Here is a 19494-nt window from a genome sequence, read left to right as displayed (position 1 = left end):
TATTCTTATCAATGTCTCTCAAAGCTGTTAAAAAGCCTGCACCTGCACCTCCCAAACCTCCACCTGGGCAGCCAGGAAACCATGGTTCTGTCGCAGCAGCTCAACTACCTTCTGTCTCTCCAAAACCACCCACAAGAAGTCCTTCTCCTCCTGGTCAACCTACAAACCCTGGGGCAGTCCAGACTTCCACCTCTTCCCAGGCTTCTGCACCTCGGAGATACTCCAGCAGCCTCTCCCCAATTCAAGCTCCGAACCACCCACCTCCACAGCCCCCAACACAGGCTACTCCTCCACTGCACCCTAAACTAAATAGTCAAGTATCTTCTCCGCCTGCTGTACCTAGTGGCGAATATGGACCTGAACAGCCATCTTGTACTCCTCCTCAGACTCCAACGCCACCTGATACGCCTCCTTTAGGAAAACACAATGCTAGCTCAGCACTATTTCCGCTGCAGTCGTCTACCCAAGAAACTTCGCAGTCTCATTCTCCTCCTCAGACTGGTACGTTACCGAGACCAAAGCCAGTACCAAAACCCCGGAACCGACCTAATGTTCCCCCACCACCTCATCCTCCTGCTTCTCATTCATCTGGAGACAGTGTTCTTACAAATCCCACTCAGACTGCTTCCAAAATAATAACTGGTAAGTGAATTCTTCTTTGTATGCTGTAGCATACATATAATATATTTTGGGGCTGGGGAATCATCAAGTTAAAATATACTGATGAACCTTCTTTGGTGAAATATGAAAAGCAAGCTCAGTTAAGTTATTAACTTACTGGGTTTATTTTGTTAAAATGCTTGACCTGTATATTCTGGTATACAAAGTCTCTGCAGAGAACGGTCCAGCATTTTCCATGGAGAGAACTTTTTGTTCTTATAAGAATGAATGTGATTTACTTTTTAAATATGTTTTCCAGCCTTGACAGCAGAGCATTGTTATAGGACTCAACTTTAAATGGCTTTCCCAAGCTCTTCACATCATGGCAGCCACCATTACGTAGGCACCAGTTGCAGAAATTGCAAATATTTTGAAGTGAGAGGAGGCCTAGCCAAGGAGAACATATTAAGCACATATTCTAAGCCAAGATTTCTGAAGTGGCAAATGCCTTTGTGAGCCCTGACACAATGTTAATGGACCTGACTTTTCAGAGGGTGAAAATCAGGCCCCCATTAAGATGTTCCAAATTCGGCACCCAAAATCACTAATTGTGTTTGAACACCATGGCCTGGTATAAATATGCATCTCTGTATTGCAGCATAACATTCCATGCTACTCCAAGTATGTCCACACTGCAGTCAGAGATGCAAATAACAATAGCAGTGAAGCTGCAGCAGCATGGGCTACACAAGCCCGTTTGGGGCCCAGGGAATCTATTCAAACGTCTGGTCTGTGTTGCTGTGGCTTCACTGCTATTGTTCAGGCTAGTTAGATCACACTTAACTTTGGGTATGTCTAGACATGCTGCAGTCACCCCTCTGATTGCAGTGTAGACAGACCCTCCTGGGGCACAAGGTGGTTATTTGCAGGCTCCCACAGGAACAGTGAGTCTGCATTTTAGAGATGATAGGTGGTAATAATGAATTTAAATCTTGACGAAAAATGTAACCATCAGTCACAAAACCCAGCACTTTTGAAATGTCTTCCTGCTAAGTCGGACTTTTTTAGACACTTTAAAAAGGAAAGGTGGTGAACATAAAAGACTAATGCTTTTAAATCTGCTTATTTGTTAATGGTTAAAATCCTTTCCAATGACACTTCAGCTGTCTAGAATAAAGACTAATTTTGTTTGGAATGCAAACTATATTCTGTTACCTAATAGCTCTACCCCGTGATGCCTTCACAGGTGGGGAAGGTTACTGCGAATAAGGTTTGTACTGATCAAAACCCTGCAATATAGCTACAAATGCTCCTGCGCAGCTGTTTTATCTGTAGCTTTATTTTGTTCATGCGCTTTAAAATGTGTGCTTTTGTCAAATTAGCACTATCTCATTATCACACATGCCATCCAGTTCCTAACAGACATTAGAACCCATGTTTCATTTTGATATTCACTTGCAAGCTTTTTTTAAAAGAATCCTCAAAGTGTACCTCGTAAAACCATGCAAATAATTAACACTTAAAAACGTAGCGCAGCTGTTACCAGAACTACCACTTCTGGAGTCTAAAGTGACATATAGTGCCCATTTTAAATGTCTGTTCCCCTCGGTTAACTTTTGCCAAACTGAAGAGTTGGGAGTTAGCACAAGCAAACTTTGCCACTCATCTTTTGATTCTAATGCAGCTTTTACCCTAGGATTTTGATTATTTGGATTTTAACTGCTTGGAACTTACTCATCTAAAGCGCACAGTGTTCATGAACTAAACCCCAATGCAGAAAAGCTACTGGCAGCATCTCTTTGCATTCTGGCATGTTTGTACTTGCGTTCTATAAGCTCTCTAGCCTCCTTAATGGTGCAACAGGTCTCTAGTCAACTACAAGCTGTCCAAAGAATAGGTTGTTTAGAAACTTGACAGTTGCCTAATGTAATGGCTTACAGGTGCTATCTGTTTTGAGGCAACAATTTATGGTGGGCTGAATAAACTGAGGCCACATATCTTCCTACTGTATTTTCCACTCCATGCATCTGATGAAGTGGATTTTAGCCCACGAAAGCTTATGCCCAAATAAGTTTTAGTCTCTAAGGTGCCACAAGTACTCCTTGTTCTTTATACCTGAGTTGATTGCCCCAGGACGTGGGTATTACAGGATTTATAGACAGTGCACTTACAATTAATATTGTACTGAGAAGCTTAATTGTAATTGCAATTTCTAAATGAAACTACCACTAAACTGGCTGTCAAACTGCTGTAAAGTGAACAGCTTTAAATAGGGCTTTAATCTTTTGTCCTCTGTGAAGAGCAGGAGCGTGATGGAAGGTCAGCTACATTAATCTCTCCAGAATAACAGCAAAATTCTGTTTCCAAATTGAGCTGGGAAAATAGTGCTGAGGGCTGGGATTCTTGCAGCATGCTTGACAGTGAGTTATGCTGGGGATAAGAGCCACCCTGATGTGTCGGGCAGGGAGGAAGGGCCGAGCTTCCTTTCCCAAATGTTGGTTTCTGCAATTTGACTACCTCATTTTGTTTGGGCTTTGGTGTATTTTTCCATATACATGGAGTTTCCTGCTTTATCTGAGGTAGTGGCTTTGTTGCTGGCAAACAGCTAAAAACTGAGTGTTATTAGTCAGGTCAATCCCGTAGGGTTATTTAGGAATAGCCATGTCATTAGGCAAATCCCTCCTCTTTGGATAATAGCCATTCAGAATACAGGAATGTACTTATCTGTTGTAACATTGCCTCATTTGAATAATCATTTAATCACAACAGAGTACAGCAATCTGCGCAGCTGAGAGGTGTGGCTATATCAGTCACCATACAACACTCCTGCAAGTCTGTGCTGGGAAATTCCATTTGTTTAGTAAAAGAAGCCACTTAAAGCAGAACTAAAGTGTTTGATTTGATCCATATATTTCCTTAATGTATCCAGGGGCTGATTCTGCCAACTGTATCTCAAATGATGCCATTTGTACAGTGTCAGACTGGAAAAGTTTAAGGCCACAAGTACTAAAGTAATTTAATCTTTAGTGAGCAAGCTTTAGCAAACCAGCCAGATAGTGGCTCTGATGTAAGCAAGAGTACAAGAACTTTACTGGCATTATTACATGACTAGGGAAAAGCAGGAGTGTTTCTATTATTGGCTTCTATATTACATCTAACAATACATTCAAGAAATCTCCTGGAAGTTAGGGAATTTGGAGAAAAGGCTGAATCTCAATGCTCAGGTTTACCCCTTGCAAGTCACACTAGGATAGGATCATCCACTGTTTGGAGACTAAAGAGACAATCATACAGACTATGGTGGAAGATAAAATTTCATCCTTAACCTAACACCCAACATCATACTACTTAAAAGTTACGGAGCAGTTACTCTTATTACAGGTGCACCTTAAAAGCACTTATTTTAAAGACCCCTGGGCTGCTGTAGCTTTCATGAATTGGCTCCGTTGTTAAATATTTTTAACTGATCCATGTGTATATAGGCTGTCTTTTAACTTTATGCTTAACAATAAATAGCATACTAGGGAAAACCAGACTCTCACAAGCTGAAACTATGGAACTCTGAATTAAAACTAGCAATAAATGTCTGACATTTGAACTGTAACCCCTGAAAAGCTGCAGGGTGTTTGTTATACCAACTCCTTAGTCATGCTTTAGATTTGAGTAACTCTTCAAATCTTGTTAATGGTTGTAAAGTAATTAGCTCTAAATGCTAATTGAAAATTTTATTAAACAATCTAGATGTTTGACCTGCATTATTCAATGTGAACTGAAATTGGAAAGTTTAATGGTAAGGAAAAGGCATTTGATTGGCCAAAGATATTGCTAGTTCATGACTGAATGTGCACTAATGCCACTACTAACCTGTCACCATAACGCCGCTTGCTTACATTCCGATTAATATAGCATGCAAAAAGAATGGCTCTTCTATTTTATGCTTGCCCTAAATTTAACAAATACTAAATGCATTCAAGGCTAGAATGTAGTTCGTTTCGCATCACTAATGTCTCATATCTTATTTTACTTTTTTATTTAATGGGAATCGTAACATAGATGGGTTTTAATCTCTATTCTGTGTTGTATTTGAAGAAGCTGTGCCTTTTTACTATTGTTTTTCTGTTGTAGCAAAAAAAAAAAAATCTTACCCCGTTATCCTCCTGTTAATGGTCACCCTCCCTTTTCTAGTCCGTCCTTCACAATGAAGTAGTGATGAGGAGCGCTCCTGTCCCATGCCTTCCCCTGGAGGTTACGACACAGTCTAAGATGATTCTGCAAAAAAAACCTCTTGGAATACTAAACCACTACTGCAAATTCAATAGTACTAAATTTGTAGAAAGTGTAAGATGCTAAGTGTGTAAATGCTTCCAAGGCCCCTGCCATTTAAAAAAAACTTTGTTCGTCCCTGCAGTCTGAATTTTAAAAGGTATAAAATACTAAGATGGATTTGGAATGTCTTTAATTGTAACTTGCAGTGCTGTAAATGTATTGGTTCCAGGATATGAGAGACAAGATGGATTAGGTAATATCTTTCATTGAACCAACTTTTGTTGGTGAAAGACGCTTTCAAGCTACACAGAGCTCTTCTTCAGGTGTGGGAAAGAAGACCTGTGTGTAGCTCAAAAGCTTGTCTCTCTCTCCAACAGAAGTTGGTCCAATAAAAGATATTACATCATCCACCTTGTCTCTTTACTGGCATTTGAGTCTAGTATGTAATGCTCGTGGTGATGGCAGTATAAGAACGTGTATGACTTACTAAGACTTCAAAGTTCCTTTTAAAAAAAAAAAATTCTTAAAATTGTAATCTCTTTATTTCAGTATTAAACAAAAATTAGTTTTGCTCTACCCTGGAAACAAGAAGAAATCTAACTTTTTTTTTAGTGGTGGTTCACCAAAATAGATCTTTGTTTACCATGCTGCTTGTTCTAAAATCTGGAAGGTTTTTATTGTACCTTTATTATCCTTATTTCTAACAGTTTAGGAGCTTTGGAATGAAGGATTAAAAAGGTACAATTTCACTTACCACTGAAATTCAGCCACTTTATGGATGGTATATGTTTTGGGTTTTTTCTCACAACACCCTAGTACAAAAATTAGAGAAGGAAATGCATAACTTACTGGTTGAATCTACATAGTGAATTTAAGTAAGATGAAAGTTATGTAAATTGGAATCCTATTACAGAAAGGGCCATGGGATCTTATGATTTCATGTGGTAAGGACCTGATTAAGCGTTCTGCAAAAAGCTATCCGCATAGGGCCTTTGAGGTATTGATTTAGGGACTCCACCTACAAAGACAGCAACATCACTGCAGTAACTTGGATTTTCCAGGCTGTTTTTTCCTACCACCCTTGAGCAAAGATTTACATAAATTTGATTTGTTGCTAAAGTGGGGAAGGAGCAGGAGTTCTCCTACTAAATTCTAATTCCACCTCTGCCACTGACAATCCCTGGGCCCAGATCTTCCATTTATGCATTTGTAAAACAAATAATACTTACCCATTGTTTCTGTTTGAGGCTTAGTGTTTGTATCTTTGAGCTCTTCAAGGGGGTTTAAAATTGCCTCTCCGAGCCAGAGGAATAAATAACTGATCTGTGTCTCGAGAAGCTGAAGTGTATGTGGCATATTATGAACACTTGGTTACTTTCCGAAACTCGGAGGTGAAAGCTTTCATTCAAATGGTTAGCTGTTCTTCCTGGCTTTCTGCCCTGTTCCCAACACCACCAGAACTGCAAGATTGAGATCCCCCCTGTCACTTTCTAGATGCTTGGGCCAGAACAAAACTCTCCCGTCATTGATCAAACACAAACTACAAGATGTTCCCTACCCGGCCAGGGGAAAGAAGCTGAACCCAACCCTTTCTTGGGACCATTTATGTTGATTTGAAATAGTTTCTTCTTCTACCTGTAATAGACACCTCCCCTGGATATCATGCATGTTTGTTACTTAACAAGTAAGGGGGAGATATTTGACTAATACTCTTTATAGATGCAAAATTTATTCTGGTTTCCTCCAGAGTGGGTGTCTACAGCAGAAGCTGGGAATCTTACATGGCAGTGTAATTTGACACTGAAATGTTCAGTTCTTTTTTTAGCTTGTTTCTGTCAGGCAGGTGACAATGATGGGGATGGCTGGGAGGAGCTACCCAAACCTCATTCCACTTTTCTGAAGTGGCTTGTGTGTGCATATGCAGGCCCTGAACTTGCAAAGCCTCTGTTAAACTGTTGTCCTATCTGGATCTGTTCCTTTCCCTTTGTTTATAAGGAAATATACCTGAGATCTAATGAGTGTCCAGACACTGTACACTTTACATTTTTCTCCTTTTTTTGTAGACTCCAATTCCAATGTTCAAGAACCACTTAGGCGCCTCTCTTCAGAGCTTCCTACAGAGTCTGCAAGCAAGGAATTGCACAACCATCTAATGCTTAATGTTGACAATGATACAGAAAGCACTGCTCTGTAAAAGAAACCAAATACTCCAAAACTTTTAAAAAAACCTTTCTGTCCACATGGAAAAGTAGCAAATCAAGACCTAACAGTGAAAAGCTTTTTTGAAGATATGGCGGAACTGTCTGAAGGCTCTACTTACATGTAAGGCAATTTAACCATACAGAAGAAGTTTAATGATCTGTGTCTTGACAGTGGTTTCAAAAATCCTGGATGGGAAGAGTTGATTACTGTGGAAATTTATGTAGGAAGCTTAATTGCTGCTAATACACGTGCGTTAGCAGAACCCCCACAAGAATAAAAAGTAGTGCATCAGTTACTATTTAAAGTGCATGTATGGAAATAACCCAGTTAATGTCACTGTTACTTTTGTTCCTAGTTCTTAGACATTATATTCAAAAGGAGATGCCTTGCAAGAGACTTTCCCTCACTGACTTGCTGCAGACTTTTGTTAAAGTATGAACCAAAAAAATGCCAGAGTGCTGGTGGTGACTGCTGGTTATCAGTCACCTGTCAAAACTGTGGATGTATTTCAGTGCCTTGAAGGACTGTCATATGGTAGAAAGAAACTTACTGTATCTTTAACCATTTTATTGCTACTTTAAGTACTGACCATTATCTGTATGTCATAGTTATGTGTATTAACCATACCTGCTTTTTATGTGAAATTCATAACTGTTTCAAGGTGAAACGGTGGAAATGTTTATGCTTTCATTTGAATTGGTTGAATTTTGAAAGAATTTTGAACATCTGTTTGGATTCATCAGTTGAGTGAGCATTTATAAAATTAAAGGATTCTCTCTCGTCATTTGAAGGCCTATTTATTCCAGTATCCAAATATAACTAACTTCTCATTGCGTCTTTGTGATCCATTGAAAACACACCAGGACTTCAATGCTGAGCTTTAACTGCTACTCTTTAAAGTGGCTACATCTGAGGCCTGGTGCCTATTAATTACTCAACCAGGGAAAGTATGGCTGAGAGCTCAACTGGTGTATCTTTCATATTCTATGCAAGAGACAGAATCAAAGGACTGGAAGGGATCTCTAGGGGTCATCCAGTCCCCTGCACTCATGGCAGGACTAAGTATTATCTAGACCAGGGGTCGGTAACCTACAGCATACGTGCTGATTTTGAGTGGCATGCAGCTCCCTGCCCACTGCTCTCCCTTGTGGGGGCAGGAACCAGAAGTTTTGGTCCTGGGGCAGCCAAGCTTCCCCCCCCCCCTCCTTCTTCCCCCTCCTCCTCTGTCCCTGTGCCAATCAGCTGATGGCCCTAGCAAGGGGGAGGGGGAAGAGCAACAACATGCACACAGCTCTGTATAGGGGGTGGGGAAGGGGGTGGAACATGGCATATCCCTTCCAGCCCCCTGAATGATCCCCTCAGGGCAGGGGGCTGGGAGCACCCCCACGAGCCGAGCACCCCATCCCTCTGCCCTGACCCTTGAACCCCCCCACACACACACACCAGCCCTCTGCCCTGACCCCTGAAACACCCCCCTCCCCTCCAGGTCTGGGGTCCTGGCCATAGGCCCTGCTCAGCCCACTGCGGGCCTAGGTGAACAGAACCCCAGGCTGGCAGCAAGCTGAGCAGGCTGGTGGCGTAAGATCAGCATTTTAATTTAATTTTAAATGCTTTGTAAACATTTTGAAAACCTTGTTTACTTTACATACAATAGTTTAGTTATATAATATAGACTTATAGAAAGAGACCTTCTAAAAACGTTAAAATGTATTACTGGCACGCGAAACCTTAAATTAGAGTGAATAAATGAAGACTCGGCATACCACTTCTGAAAGGTTGCCTACCCCTGATCTAGACCATCCCTGACAGGTGTTTGTTCAACCTGCTCTTCAAAATCTCCAGTGATGGAGATTCCACAACTTCCCTTAGCAAGTTATTCCAGTGCTTAAACTTCCTAACTGTCAGGGTGGTTTTCCTAATGTCCAACCTAAACCTCCCTAGCTGCAATTTAAGTCCATTGCTTCTTGTCCTATCCTCAGAGGTTACGAAAAATGATTTTTTCCCCTCCTCCTTGTAACAACCTTTTACATACATGAAAAGTGTTGTATGTCCCCTCCGTCTTCTCTCTTTCCAATCTTCTGAGGTTGTTTTCTAGTCCTTTAATCACACTTGTATGATAGTCATAATTGGTATTCTTTTGTATACAAGCTCGTGTGCTACTCATATCGATTTGACCCTGCCTCTGAATGTTATGGTTTAACTCATGCACAGGGATAGTCACATTCCATAGTTTCACACTGTCCTTGAAAGTCTATTTATTCACATTTTATATGGCAGATAACATATGACTTACATTGAAGCCCTCTTCCTGACCCTCTCCTACTGCATAGAAGCTCCTCCTTCATACTTCCACTGGTCTCCAGGAAGAATGTCAGGTTAAAAGTGTATTGTCTCTAAAAGACAAGTATATCCAGCATTCATGGTAGCTTGGTCACTTTGTTACCCTTCAAGGCCCCCTTGAATTCTGTGTGTGTTTTGTAAATGACCAAAACATGACATAATGCTAAGGAGGACGTACTTTAGTCGGGTGTATCAGGGATACAAGTGACAAGGGGTAGGCCACACAGTTTCTGTGAGGAAGAAAAGATGAAAGCCTTAATCACTGAAATGGAATTGAGCCAATATTCATACAAGCTGCTGAAAGTGATTTCTTTAACCCCTACATCCTCCAACTCTCCAACTAGTCCATATTAGTCAAAATATCAGATTTGCCCTTAGGGTTAATTGGGGGAACATGCTACCTCTTATAGGCCTTGCAGGTTACACTTCAGTCCTGCAACCCTCTGGTACTGTAGGGGGATAGAAATGATGCATTTCCGAATGGCTTTGTCTGCCAGATTGAAAACAAGCTTATTCTAATATAGGTTCAGGAGTAAGGCTTCCCCATCTACTTAGCTTGACTGGTCCCCACATAGAGCAGAAAAGGCCTTGAGCTTCCTTTCAGGAAAGCAGCTTGCATTCCTAGCAACCTTTACTGTCTAGATTGTAGCTCTGCCCCTCCCAAGCAGCCTGGTGACAACTGCAGAGACCTGCATGAACGAAATGGGCAACAGTTCTTGTGAAAGCACCTTCTGATTTTTCCTCTAAGACAGTTTTGCCCTCTTTTCTCTCCTCCCCCCACCCTATGCACAGTTGGAGGGTCGCATTAAATGCCCGCCCCTAGAAGTGGAGGAGAGGGTGTTACCAGTAAGACTAAGCATCAGGCCAAGATTCTAATCATGTGTGCCTCAGGCACACAATCACATGCTGCAACTGGAATGAAAAGCTCATTACTGTACTTGTGAAAGGACAATATTAAATAGTTTCAGATGAGGTGGTGACTTCATGGAATGACTTTAAAAGGCAACCATGACTCATACCCCTATGTATTTAGAAGTGTTCTTAACAGGGAAGGAATCTCTTGTTAATAGGTACACTCATGGTGAAAGTCTAGGGATGCTAACAATTATGTGAGCCAGAAGTTTGGTTCCAGAGAGAGTATAAAACGCTAACCCTGCCCCCTAACAATGCATCCCAACCAATTGCTTTGTAACTGCAGAAGTACCTGAAGCCATGGCAGGCTGTAAAGGATTGTTATACATTTTCAGAAATGCTTCTGGACTCATAAATTCTTTTGCCTTGAACAAGTAGTTAATTGTTTCTGCTGGGATTAGAAGTTCTGGAACAAGGGTGTGTAGATTGTCACCCAGTCCCTTACTGCTCACCTGTGTGTGAAATAAAATAATAGTATTCAGTGCAGTTAGACTTTTATGTTACCCATGACATTCCTATCCCCCAACTAAGGGAATGTGCCAAAAGAAGCGCACCTGATTTTATCTTCCCTATTTACAAGTGTTATACTTGCTCTGTTTAGAACAATGGCGCAGACTGTGCTGGGTAACCAGAATTTAGAGGGTAATGAAATTTGGACCCTTTTCAGCTTGTTAATGCAGTAATGATGGACTGCAAAGGTGTAACCAGTGGCTTCACCAAACAAGCCAGTGTAGTTTGGAAGATAGAGGTTTGAAATAAAAGATGAGTGTGTTCTTCATTCCCCTCACTACACCATTCTAGAGTCAAAGGAGAAAGGCCGGTAGCAAGATGAGAATAAACCAGCACCTATTTGCATTTGTAAACTCATACAGTTTTGAAAAAAGGTTAATTTAGAATAGGAACTTAAACATTTATATTTTAATGTAAGTTTCACCTTGAAAGTCTTTGAAAGGTATGTTCCCAGTTTGAGGAGGAGCGTAAGACATTCAGTGACCACCTCTTCTGCAGACTGCGACTGTGTCACATCTTCTAGGTAGGTCACAGGCAGTGTCACCATTGTGACATACCACTGCAGGAAGAGCCTGGTTGGGATGTTGTGCGACACCACTAAAATCTTAATTTCCTGTAACAAAGCACTGAGTGAAGAAAGTTAGCTGTAGTCTGAATTCCATCATTCTTCTGTACAGATAAAAGGTTTCTGACCAGACATGGTGTATTTCAAAAACTGGCAATGTTTGATTGCTTGCATCATATGGACCCATTGCTATTTTTAATTTAAACTTCCTGCCTATATTAGTGATCACCTAGCTCCATTTTGGATCTAACTATTGATATGGTGGTCTTAGCCGCCCACATGTTAAGATTCTTATCTTGAAGAGTAATTATATCTTGTGGGGTGTGGTTTTGATTGGTAGAAGTTTATGCACCTGATGAGTCTGACTACACCAGCAGCCAATTACAAAATGAAAGCAAAGGCCTGAGATGTTTTCAGCATGTTCATACTGTCTCCTGTTCTGCATCTTGTGCTGGGGTGTACTCTCCACACTACCACTGCAAGAGCTGAATTAGGCCAGGTGGGCTCAATCAGCTAATTAAGCTGTGAATTGGGGATATTTAGCCATGTGGAGGGAGCTAATTAGAAGGACACCCAATAGTGAGGGAACAGGCAGGGCTTCTTTAAAGCCAGGAGGGCAGCAACTGTGTGGGGAGCAGCAGAGAGGAAGCCTGCAGCCCTGCTCCCTGAGGTAAAGGAGAAGATGCATGGTGGGTGACACCAGTAAAGTTGATGTAGACACACACCTTTATTGCTTGTTGAGGGTCATAGACTTGAACCCAGAGCAGCATGAGGTATTGAATGGCAAGACTGTGGGAGTGACCCAGTCAGGGCAGTGGGTGTGAGTACTGCATGACCCTGTTGGTGGTAAAAGACTTTGAAAGACCCCCACCCACTTCCCTGAAGAGGGAAAAACAGTGATCTGGGCGGAGGTCTGAGTCACAAAGCAGCCATGCTGCGACTGAGTGGGAGGAGAGCTGCAACAAGGAAAGAGAAGAAAGGGGGTGCTGAAGTAGGCAGAGCTAATTGCCAGCAGGAGGTGCCTCCCAGTAGCTAGTAGGGTACACAATGACATACCTATATCTAAAAACATGTTTTGTTCAAAGCAGAATTTGGAAACTGTACAGCCAAATTAAATGCTAGGCATGGGCTCTCAGAGGGCAGGAGAACTGCAAAGTCCAAGGCAAATCAGAGCAATTTCAATGGAGGGGTTTGCCAACTTTCTTGGTACTCATTGCCACCTATCCAGTTTTGTATGGGAGACTGAAGAGGAGGAAAAGAGCCATTCCTCCTTGCAAAAGAAAGAATCATATGGCACTTGAAGAACAAGGAAGGATAAATACAGATGATAAATATAAATGAGGAAAATATTTTTCACACTCAAAATGTAACCCAACCCATGGTCTCTAGGTGTTCAGCAGGGGGAAATACTAAGCTATTTCTCTATACTAATTATACTAAATGTTAGTTTTAACCCTAACACATTCATTGTCATTCCTGCATTAAAATTCACTTCCACATGAGCTGGTTTCTTTGAGCTCTTCTGAAACGCTTACCTGGAGCCTTGCTTTTGGAGAGAAGCTAGATCTTGGAGGATATGATATAATGTGCCGCTGGAGGACTGCAAAGGAAAAAGTGAGGTTGTTACAAAGGTTCAGTTTAAAAAATAATGAATATAAAAATAACTGATCAGATGCTATGGGTGTATGATGAGCTGGATCCTAGATGCTGAGGTGGGAGCACTGGAAAGTTCAAGTGCTCAGCCAGAGGTGGGGTGGGGGGCACTATTCCCTCTGGTACGGATGGACTCTACAGCGAATGTTGTCCTGCCTTCTTCACTCAGAATTGCAAATTGGGGGTACTACTTGAATAGATTGGAACAACATGGACAGTCCTAGAGACAATTGATTCTCGGTTACTAACCCCACCAGTAGGGCTGTCGATTCATCGCAGTTAACTCATGCGATTAATTGAAGTTTTAATTGCACTGTTAAAACAACAGAATACCAATTGAAATTTATTAAATATTTTTGGATGTTTTCAATTACAACACAGAACACAAAGTGTACAGTGCTCACTTTATATTATTTTATTACAAATATTTGCACAGTAAAAAAAAATATTTTTCAGTTCATCTCATACAAGTACTGTAATGCAATATCTATCATGAAAGTTGAACTTACAAATGTAGAATTATGTACCAAAAAAACCTGCATTCAAAAATAAAAATGTAAAACTTTAGAGCCTACAACAGAGCCATGCAAATGTCTGTTCTCACTTTCAGGTGACATTGTAAACAAGAAGCAGGCAGCATTATCTCCCGTAAATGTAAACAAACTTGTCTTAGCGATTGACTGAATAAGAAGTAGAACTGAGTGGACTTGTAGGCTCTAAAGTTTTACAGTTTTATTTTTTGAATGCAGTTCTGTAACAAAAAATCTACATTTGTAAGCTGCACTTTCACGATAAAGAGATTGCATTACAGTACTTGTATGAGATGAATTGAAAATATGATTTATCATTTTTACAGTGCAAATATTTGTAATAAATAAATAAATGGCATTCTATTGTTTCAGTACGATTAATCACAATTAATTATTTTAATTGCTTGACAGCCCTAATTTTAAGGTTCTAGTCCTTTTCTTTAAAGCCTTAAATGAACGACACCCTTAGAGCCTGCTTTGCGCTACATTCACTCCATCAGGCAGGGTCGACAGGGATGGTTGGGCAGATAGAACCCGGGGTGTTTGCACAAGAATCCAGCTTTCGCTGTGGGAGGCCCAAGCTTACAGAATTTATCACTCAAGGAGCTTTACTTAACCTACCTCTAGTATATGAAGAATGGAGCTGGGATAGAGGAGAAGTAGACCTGAGACTGGTTCTCCTAGGTGGTATTTTAATATGTTCTGAAACAGTCTTTCATGGTAACCTTATTTAAAAAACACAGGATTGGCCGTCACATGGGAATACAGTGCACAACTTCAGAAAACTAGCATTTCACCTCACCCTATACCATACTCACTACTGTCACAGGCCATCACTAACTAGGTGAATGAACTGACTCCTTAAATCTAAGAAACATTAAAAATAGTCATTGGCTTGGGAGTCTATTCTCTTCCTTTACGCACATGACCCAATTATGCAGGGAAGAAACAAGACTCCTAGATTTTTTTAAATTGGCTTTGCTCAAGTATCATATTCAGTAAAATTGGGGCCAGCTAATCAGATTGATTAGTGGCTAATATAATTAATATAAGATTTCAGCAATAGGCTTAATCTTAACATGATGCACCCAAAACTGTTGTACTTGGTATATTAGCTGAGGCATGTAGCAAAGAGTGCCCAGAATTTCCCCTAACAATTGTTGCATTGAATGCTTAGCTCTGTCTTTGTTGTTGTGGTTGTTTTTTTAACTGTGCAGCACCCAAAGGCCATACGGGTTGGGAATGCTTTAGAAATAAATCTGTGGGAGTGTTACAAATGCACATGGATAAGAATCCTTGCCTCTGGCTTTTGGAGCTAAATGTGTAGCTGTTTGATAATGGCACCAATAACTACTGCATCCTCTATATAAATCCATGGTACGCCCACACCTTGAATACTGAGTGCAGATGTGGTCGCCCCATCTCAAAAAAGATATATTGGAATTGGAAAAGGTTCAGAAAAGGGCAACAAAAATTATTAGGGGGATGGAACGGCTTCCGTATGAGGAGAGATTAAGAAGACTGGGACTTTTCAGCTTGGAAAAGAGGTGACTAAGGGGGGATATGATAGAGGTATATCAAATCATGAGTGGTATAGAGAAAGTAAATAATACAAGAACAAGGGGCCACCAAATGAAATTAATAGGTAGCAGGTTTAAAACAAACACAAGGAAGTATTTTTTCATGCAATGCACAGTCAACCTCTGGAACTCCTTGCCAGAGGGTGTTGTGAAGGCCTGTACTATATCGGGGTTCAAAAGGGAGCTAGATAGATTCATGGAGGATAGGTCCATCAATGGCTATTAGCCAGGATGGGCAGGGATGGTGTCCCTGGCCTCTATTTGCCAGAAGCTGGGATTGGGTGACAGGGCATGGATCACTTGATGATAACCTGTTTTTCATTCCCTTTGGGGAACCTGCCATTGGCCACTGTCAGAGGACAGGATACTGGGCTTGATGGACCTTTGATCTGACCCAGTATGGCCATCTTATGCTCATTCATCAAGGTATTCTCTATACACTAATCATTTGGTTTAACAGAAACAGTCATAATTGAATGTAGGTCACAGAATCAGTCTCCTACTTTGAAAATAAAGATCTCCCCATTCCCTTCAGGGTTGCTTATTGCCCGCATTTGCTCCTGTATTTAGTACTAAGCAAGGACTCTTGACAAGTGATAACTTTTTATTGCATTAGTATCTAACCAGATGGTAGGTTCATCTGTACTTCCACACTGTAAATAGACTACTGATTTATTGCCAGTCCATTATCTGTAGGTTGTGTACCCTTTGTATTAAACATTTGCTATAACTGTGTAGTGGCTACAGCTTAGGACGGATGCTTAACAGAAAAAATGGAAAGAGGAGGAAAAAATAAAATGCCAGGTATGGAATTAGACCTGCTCAATAGGGTGATCAGGCTGACATCTAGGGGCTGTCCCTGACCATAGCAGCATAAATCTTCAACTGTTACACCAATGTGAATGCATCACAGTAACTGCTACTTTCCATATTTTATTTGAGTTCATGCCAAGTCTGATCTCTTTGAGGACAAAGCCAGCTCCCTCTGGTGTGTAACTGAAAAATCACCACTTACTGTAAAGGTAGAGAAGAAATGATTTAATGAATCACCAAAACCAGTCCCATGGTGTGATAGCAGAAGAAACCTCAACTACTTTCACACACTTCTTCTCCAGTTTGGGTTATGAAGTAATCTGCGTGTTGAGGTTGGTTTTTTTAACTGTTCGTATTTATCGCTTGTCATACCGAACAAAAAGGGAATGTTGAAAGGCTGCTGTCTTTTTTTAACACATACTGCAGTCATCCCTGCCCCCTCTACATACACGCTGCATTGGATTTAAATCCAAGTGGTGCTGCTTAATTCACAATACTTAGTTCCTTTGTCCTCAAAATAAAGTGAGGTCACGGTGCTCATCTTTTTCTTGTTGGGGATGAAGCTGTGAAAACAATGGATTCAGGTCCTCTTCAGGCATGACACTGGTGTGTGGCTGACAATAACAGACATGACACTGAGAGTTTGTGGACTTAGGAAGAAAGGGCTGTGAAGGTGGGAAACAGGTAACTGCACTTTAAAAGTATGTCTTTTATCTGATATCACAGGTTTGCTCTAGGTGTTAGGGGACAGGTATGAAGAAGAATTTATCATTTATAATACTGGCATAAATGAGAAATGTATTTGTACAGCAAGCTTTGTTCTACCAGCCTCTACTTACTTCATCAGTGAATAAACCTGGTCGTGGTGGTCATATAACTGATTCCTTTCAGCATCAGCAACATATCTGGACTTACCTTAAAGGCAGTTTAGCTTTATTATAGGATCCAAAGAGACTGGTGTATTCTCCCCTGCCAGGTCTGAAGTGGTGGTTATTTAAGTATACATTTGTTTGTCATTAAAGCTGTATTGGGAACTCTATCCTCACTTTTTAAACGAGCTATACAGAATCCAGGAGAGCTGCTGTTTCTGCTGGGTAGCCCTGAAATGTCTCTGCTACTCCTCACCTACAGAGTCTGCATCCCCAAGGCAAGTATCTTACAAGTTAAAATAGTCAAAAGGCAGATTGATGAAAAGATATTATTGTACCTGTAATGTCTCGCCTGTCTGCTCTCTCTGATAGCTTGGCAACAAAAAATAACCTGTGCAGCAGGAACTTCTAGCCAGGAAAGAAAACCAGATGTGTTTACATAAAAGCTGTTGTTCCCTGGCACTGATCGCTTTTAACTGTGTACTATGAGACATTCCTGTGGAGCACTCAAGTATTTGACCATTTCATAAACATTGCTGGAGTTAGCCTAACAACTACATTGTAAAGAAGGGAAAGAAGTAACATGTCCACAGTCACACAGCAAAGGTGGGGAAGAGGTGGGAACAGAAAGGAATCCAGACTCTTTAGGAGCTGATTTGCCACCATCTTGCAACTTATTTGTATTACCATCCTACCTAGGAGCCCTCATGCAGTCATTTATCCCTGTGCAAGATGGGTGCAAATTGCAATCCACTGCTAGTCTGGCCTGGTGGCATTGTACACTGTCTTGCATAGGGGTAAATGACTGCACAAGGTCATAACATGGAGAGAATCAGGCTCTTTCTCCCGTTTGGCTAAACAATTCCGTTTCAGAAAGCTGTGTCTGGGGGAGCAAAATGGCACTGCAAAGAAAGAGACCTAGCAATAGCTGGTGCATGAATTTATGAATCTAGCATCTCTCTGCAAAACTTACTGGTCCCCACTCGGAGACCCCAAGTGGTGACTCCAGCCCCCACTAAGGCTCACAGGCACCATGGAGGAGTGACTTAGAAATGAGCTGGGCCTTGTTTCTGCACCATGCAGCAGGGAGTCAAGGGCCTGGCTGGGCATGGTGCCAGCCAACAGGCTCCAGCGAAGAGGGTGTGGGACAGAGCAGAGACCCATGGCTTGAGGATGTAAGGTGGTCTATGGGCCCCATGTGTGGGTGCGGGGGGGACAAGCCTGAGTCTAGGGATGGAGCTCGAGAGGGGTGCAGGGACGGGCCACTGCCTGTGGGGCGACAGCTGGCCGGCTTCCTCTGACAAAAACAGCAGTAGCTGGAGGACAGCCCCCCCCCCGCCGCCGCTGCCACCTGTACCACCACCCGGCCTTCCCCCCAGCCTCCTCCAGTCCTGCATCTCTCTTCCCCTCCTCCACCCCTCCATTGCCCAATCTACTCCAGCTCCCCACCTCTCTCCCCTTCCTCCAGGCACCCACCTCTCTCCCACTCCTCCACCCCCCCATTGCCCAACACCCCACCTCCACATTCCCCAATCTACTCCAGCCCCCCACCTCTCTCCCCCTCCCCCCAGCCTCCTCCAACTGCCCACCTCTCCCCCCCTCCGCATCCCACCCCCGCATTCCCCAATCTACTCCAGCCCCCCCCACCTCCTCCAACTGCCCACCAGCCTCCTCTAGCCCCCACCTCTCTCCCCCTCCCCCCAGCCGCCTCTAACTGCCCCCCAGCCTCCCCCAGCTCTCTCCCCCTCCTCTTGCCCCCCCACATTCCCCAATCTACTCCAGCCCCCCACCTCTCTCCCCCTCCCTCCAGCCTCCTCCAACTGCCCACCTCCCTTCCCCTCCCCCAGCGCCCCACCTCTCTCCCCCTCCCCCCCCCGCATTCCCCCAATCTCCCCCCCCTTGCCCAATCTCCTCTCGCCCCCCGCACCTTGAGCTGCAGCCGCCGCTTCTCCTCCAGGGCGCTGAGCAGGTCGCTCCGCGGGAGCGGGGCGGGCACCAGGGACTCGGCTCGGACCGACCCCTTCCCCCGCGACGGGCGGGCGCCCGACATGGCGCCGGGCCCAGCAGCGCCTCAGCTCGCCGGTGCCGCCACCCCCGCGGCGTGGGGCGCCCCCTGCCGGCACCGCGGGGAGCGGGGCTCGGGCCAGGAGCTGCCCCGGGGACTGGGGGGACGGGAGCGCAGCGGCGTGTGGGGCGGGGGCGGGGGGAGCGCAGCGGCGTGTGGGGCAGAGCGGGGGCGGGGGGGACGGGAGCGCAGCGGCGCGTGGGGCGGAGCGGGGGCTGGGGGGACGGGAGCGCAGCGGCGTGTGGGGCTGGGCTGGGCTGGGGGGACGGGAGCGCAGCGGCGCGTGGGGCAGGGCGGGGGCAAGGAGCGCAGCGGCGTGTGGGGCAGAGCGGGGGCTGGAGGGACGGGAGCGCAGCGGCGTGTGGGGCGGGGGCTGGGGGGGACGGGAGCGCAGCGGCGTGTGGGGCGGGGGCTGGGGGGGACGGGAGCGCAGCGGCGTGTGGGGCAGGGGGGGGGGCGGGAGCGCAGCGGCGCGTGGGGCAGGGCGGGGGCAAGGAGCGCAGCGGCGTGTGGGGCAGAGCGGGGGCTGGAGGGACGGGAGCGCAGCGGCGTGTGGGGCGGGGGCCCGGCTGAACTCTGCCAAGGGAAA

The 19494-nt window shown here is 43.8% G+C and overlaps 2 protein-coding genes across 25 annotated transcripts in view; one reads left to right on the top strand and one right to left on the bottom strand.

The window, feature by feature from the left end:
• The window catches only part of ARHGAP17 (Rho GTPase activating protein 17), a 73858-nt gene extending 66006 nt beyond the window's left edge, over positions 1 to 7852 (top strand). For 4 of the 21 annotated variants that reach the window (XR_010591227.1, XM_005288922.5, XM_065560291.1 and 1 more), the window contains 2 exons: positions 25 to 642; positions 6930 to 7852. Coding sequence is in view for 9 of the 21 variants with exons in the window: in XM_005288922.5 (XP_005288979.2) it covers positions 25 to 642; positions 6930 to 7060 (749 nt within the window). In the remaining 12 variants the exon portion in view is untranslated. Of the gene's footprint in view, positions 1 to 24; positions 643 to 1822; positions 1871 to 4341; positions 4391 to 4785; positions 5024 to 6929 lie in introns of all 21 variants that reach the window. The other 17 variants (XR_010591225.1, XR_010591230.1, XR_006175113.2 and 14 more) reach the window with 8 other exon arrangements.
• A 1446-nt stretch (positions 7853 to 9298) lies between these two features.
• Positions 9299 to 19039, bottom strand: TEX47 (testis expressed 47). 4 transcript variants are annotated; one of them, XM_065560298.1, is made up of 7 exons: positions 18768 to 19038; positions 17179 to 17248; positions 14200 to 14303; positions 12931 to 12995; positions 11255 to 11456; positions 10613 to 10772; positions 9299 to 9638 (listed from the first exon to the last, which is right to left on the bottom strand). In XM_065560298.1, exons 1-7 carry the CDS (start codon positions 18888 to 18890, stop codon positions 9601 to 9603), a joined length of 762 nt encoding a protein of 253 aa, XP_065416370.1. In that variant the 5' UTR covers positions 18891 to 19038; the 3' UTR covers positions 9299 to 9600. The 4 variants fall into 4 exon arrangements, with proteins under 4 accessions (XP_065416370.1, XP_065416374.1, XP_065416373.1 ...); XM_065560299.1 differs by lacking the exon at positions 9299 to 9638 and adding an exon at positions 10134 to 10227 and having other exon boundaries at positions 18768 to 19039; XM_065560302.1 differs by lacking the exon at positions 10613 to 10772 and having other exon boundaries at positions 9549 to 9638; positions 18768 to 19039.
• Between the last annotated feature and the right edge of the window lie 455 nt (positions 19040 to 19494).

The sequence above is a fragment of the Chrysemys picta genome, chromosome 10 (assembly GCF_011386835.1).
Source record: "Chrysemys picta bellii isolate R12L10 chromosome 10, ASM1138683v2, whole genome shotgun sequence".
Taxonomy (NCBI): Eukaryota; Metazoa; Chordata; order Testudines; family Emydidae; genus Chrysemys; species Chrysemys picta.
This window is presented reverse-complemented; position numbering and strand designations above follow the sequence as displayed.

Excerpts from the sequence above, each read along its gene's own strand:
- TEX47 (XM_065560298.1), bottom strand. The coding sequence starts at position 18,890 with ATGTCGGGCGCCCGCCCGTCGCGGGGGAAGGGGTCGGTCCGAGCCGAG. Across the intron at positions 17,249-18,767 it reads AGCGGCGGCTGCAGCTCAAG|AAGTTCCTGCTGCACAGGTT; the intron begins GTGCGGGGGGCG and ends TTTCCTGGCTAG. Across the intron at positions 12,996-14,199 it reads CCATTCTTCATATACTAGAG|TCCTCCAGCGGCACATTATA; the intron begins GTAGGTTAAGTA and ends TTTCCTTTGCAG.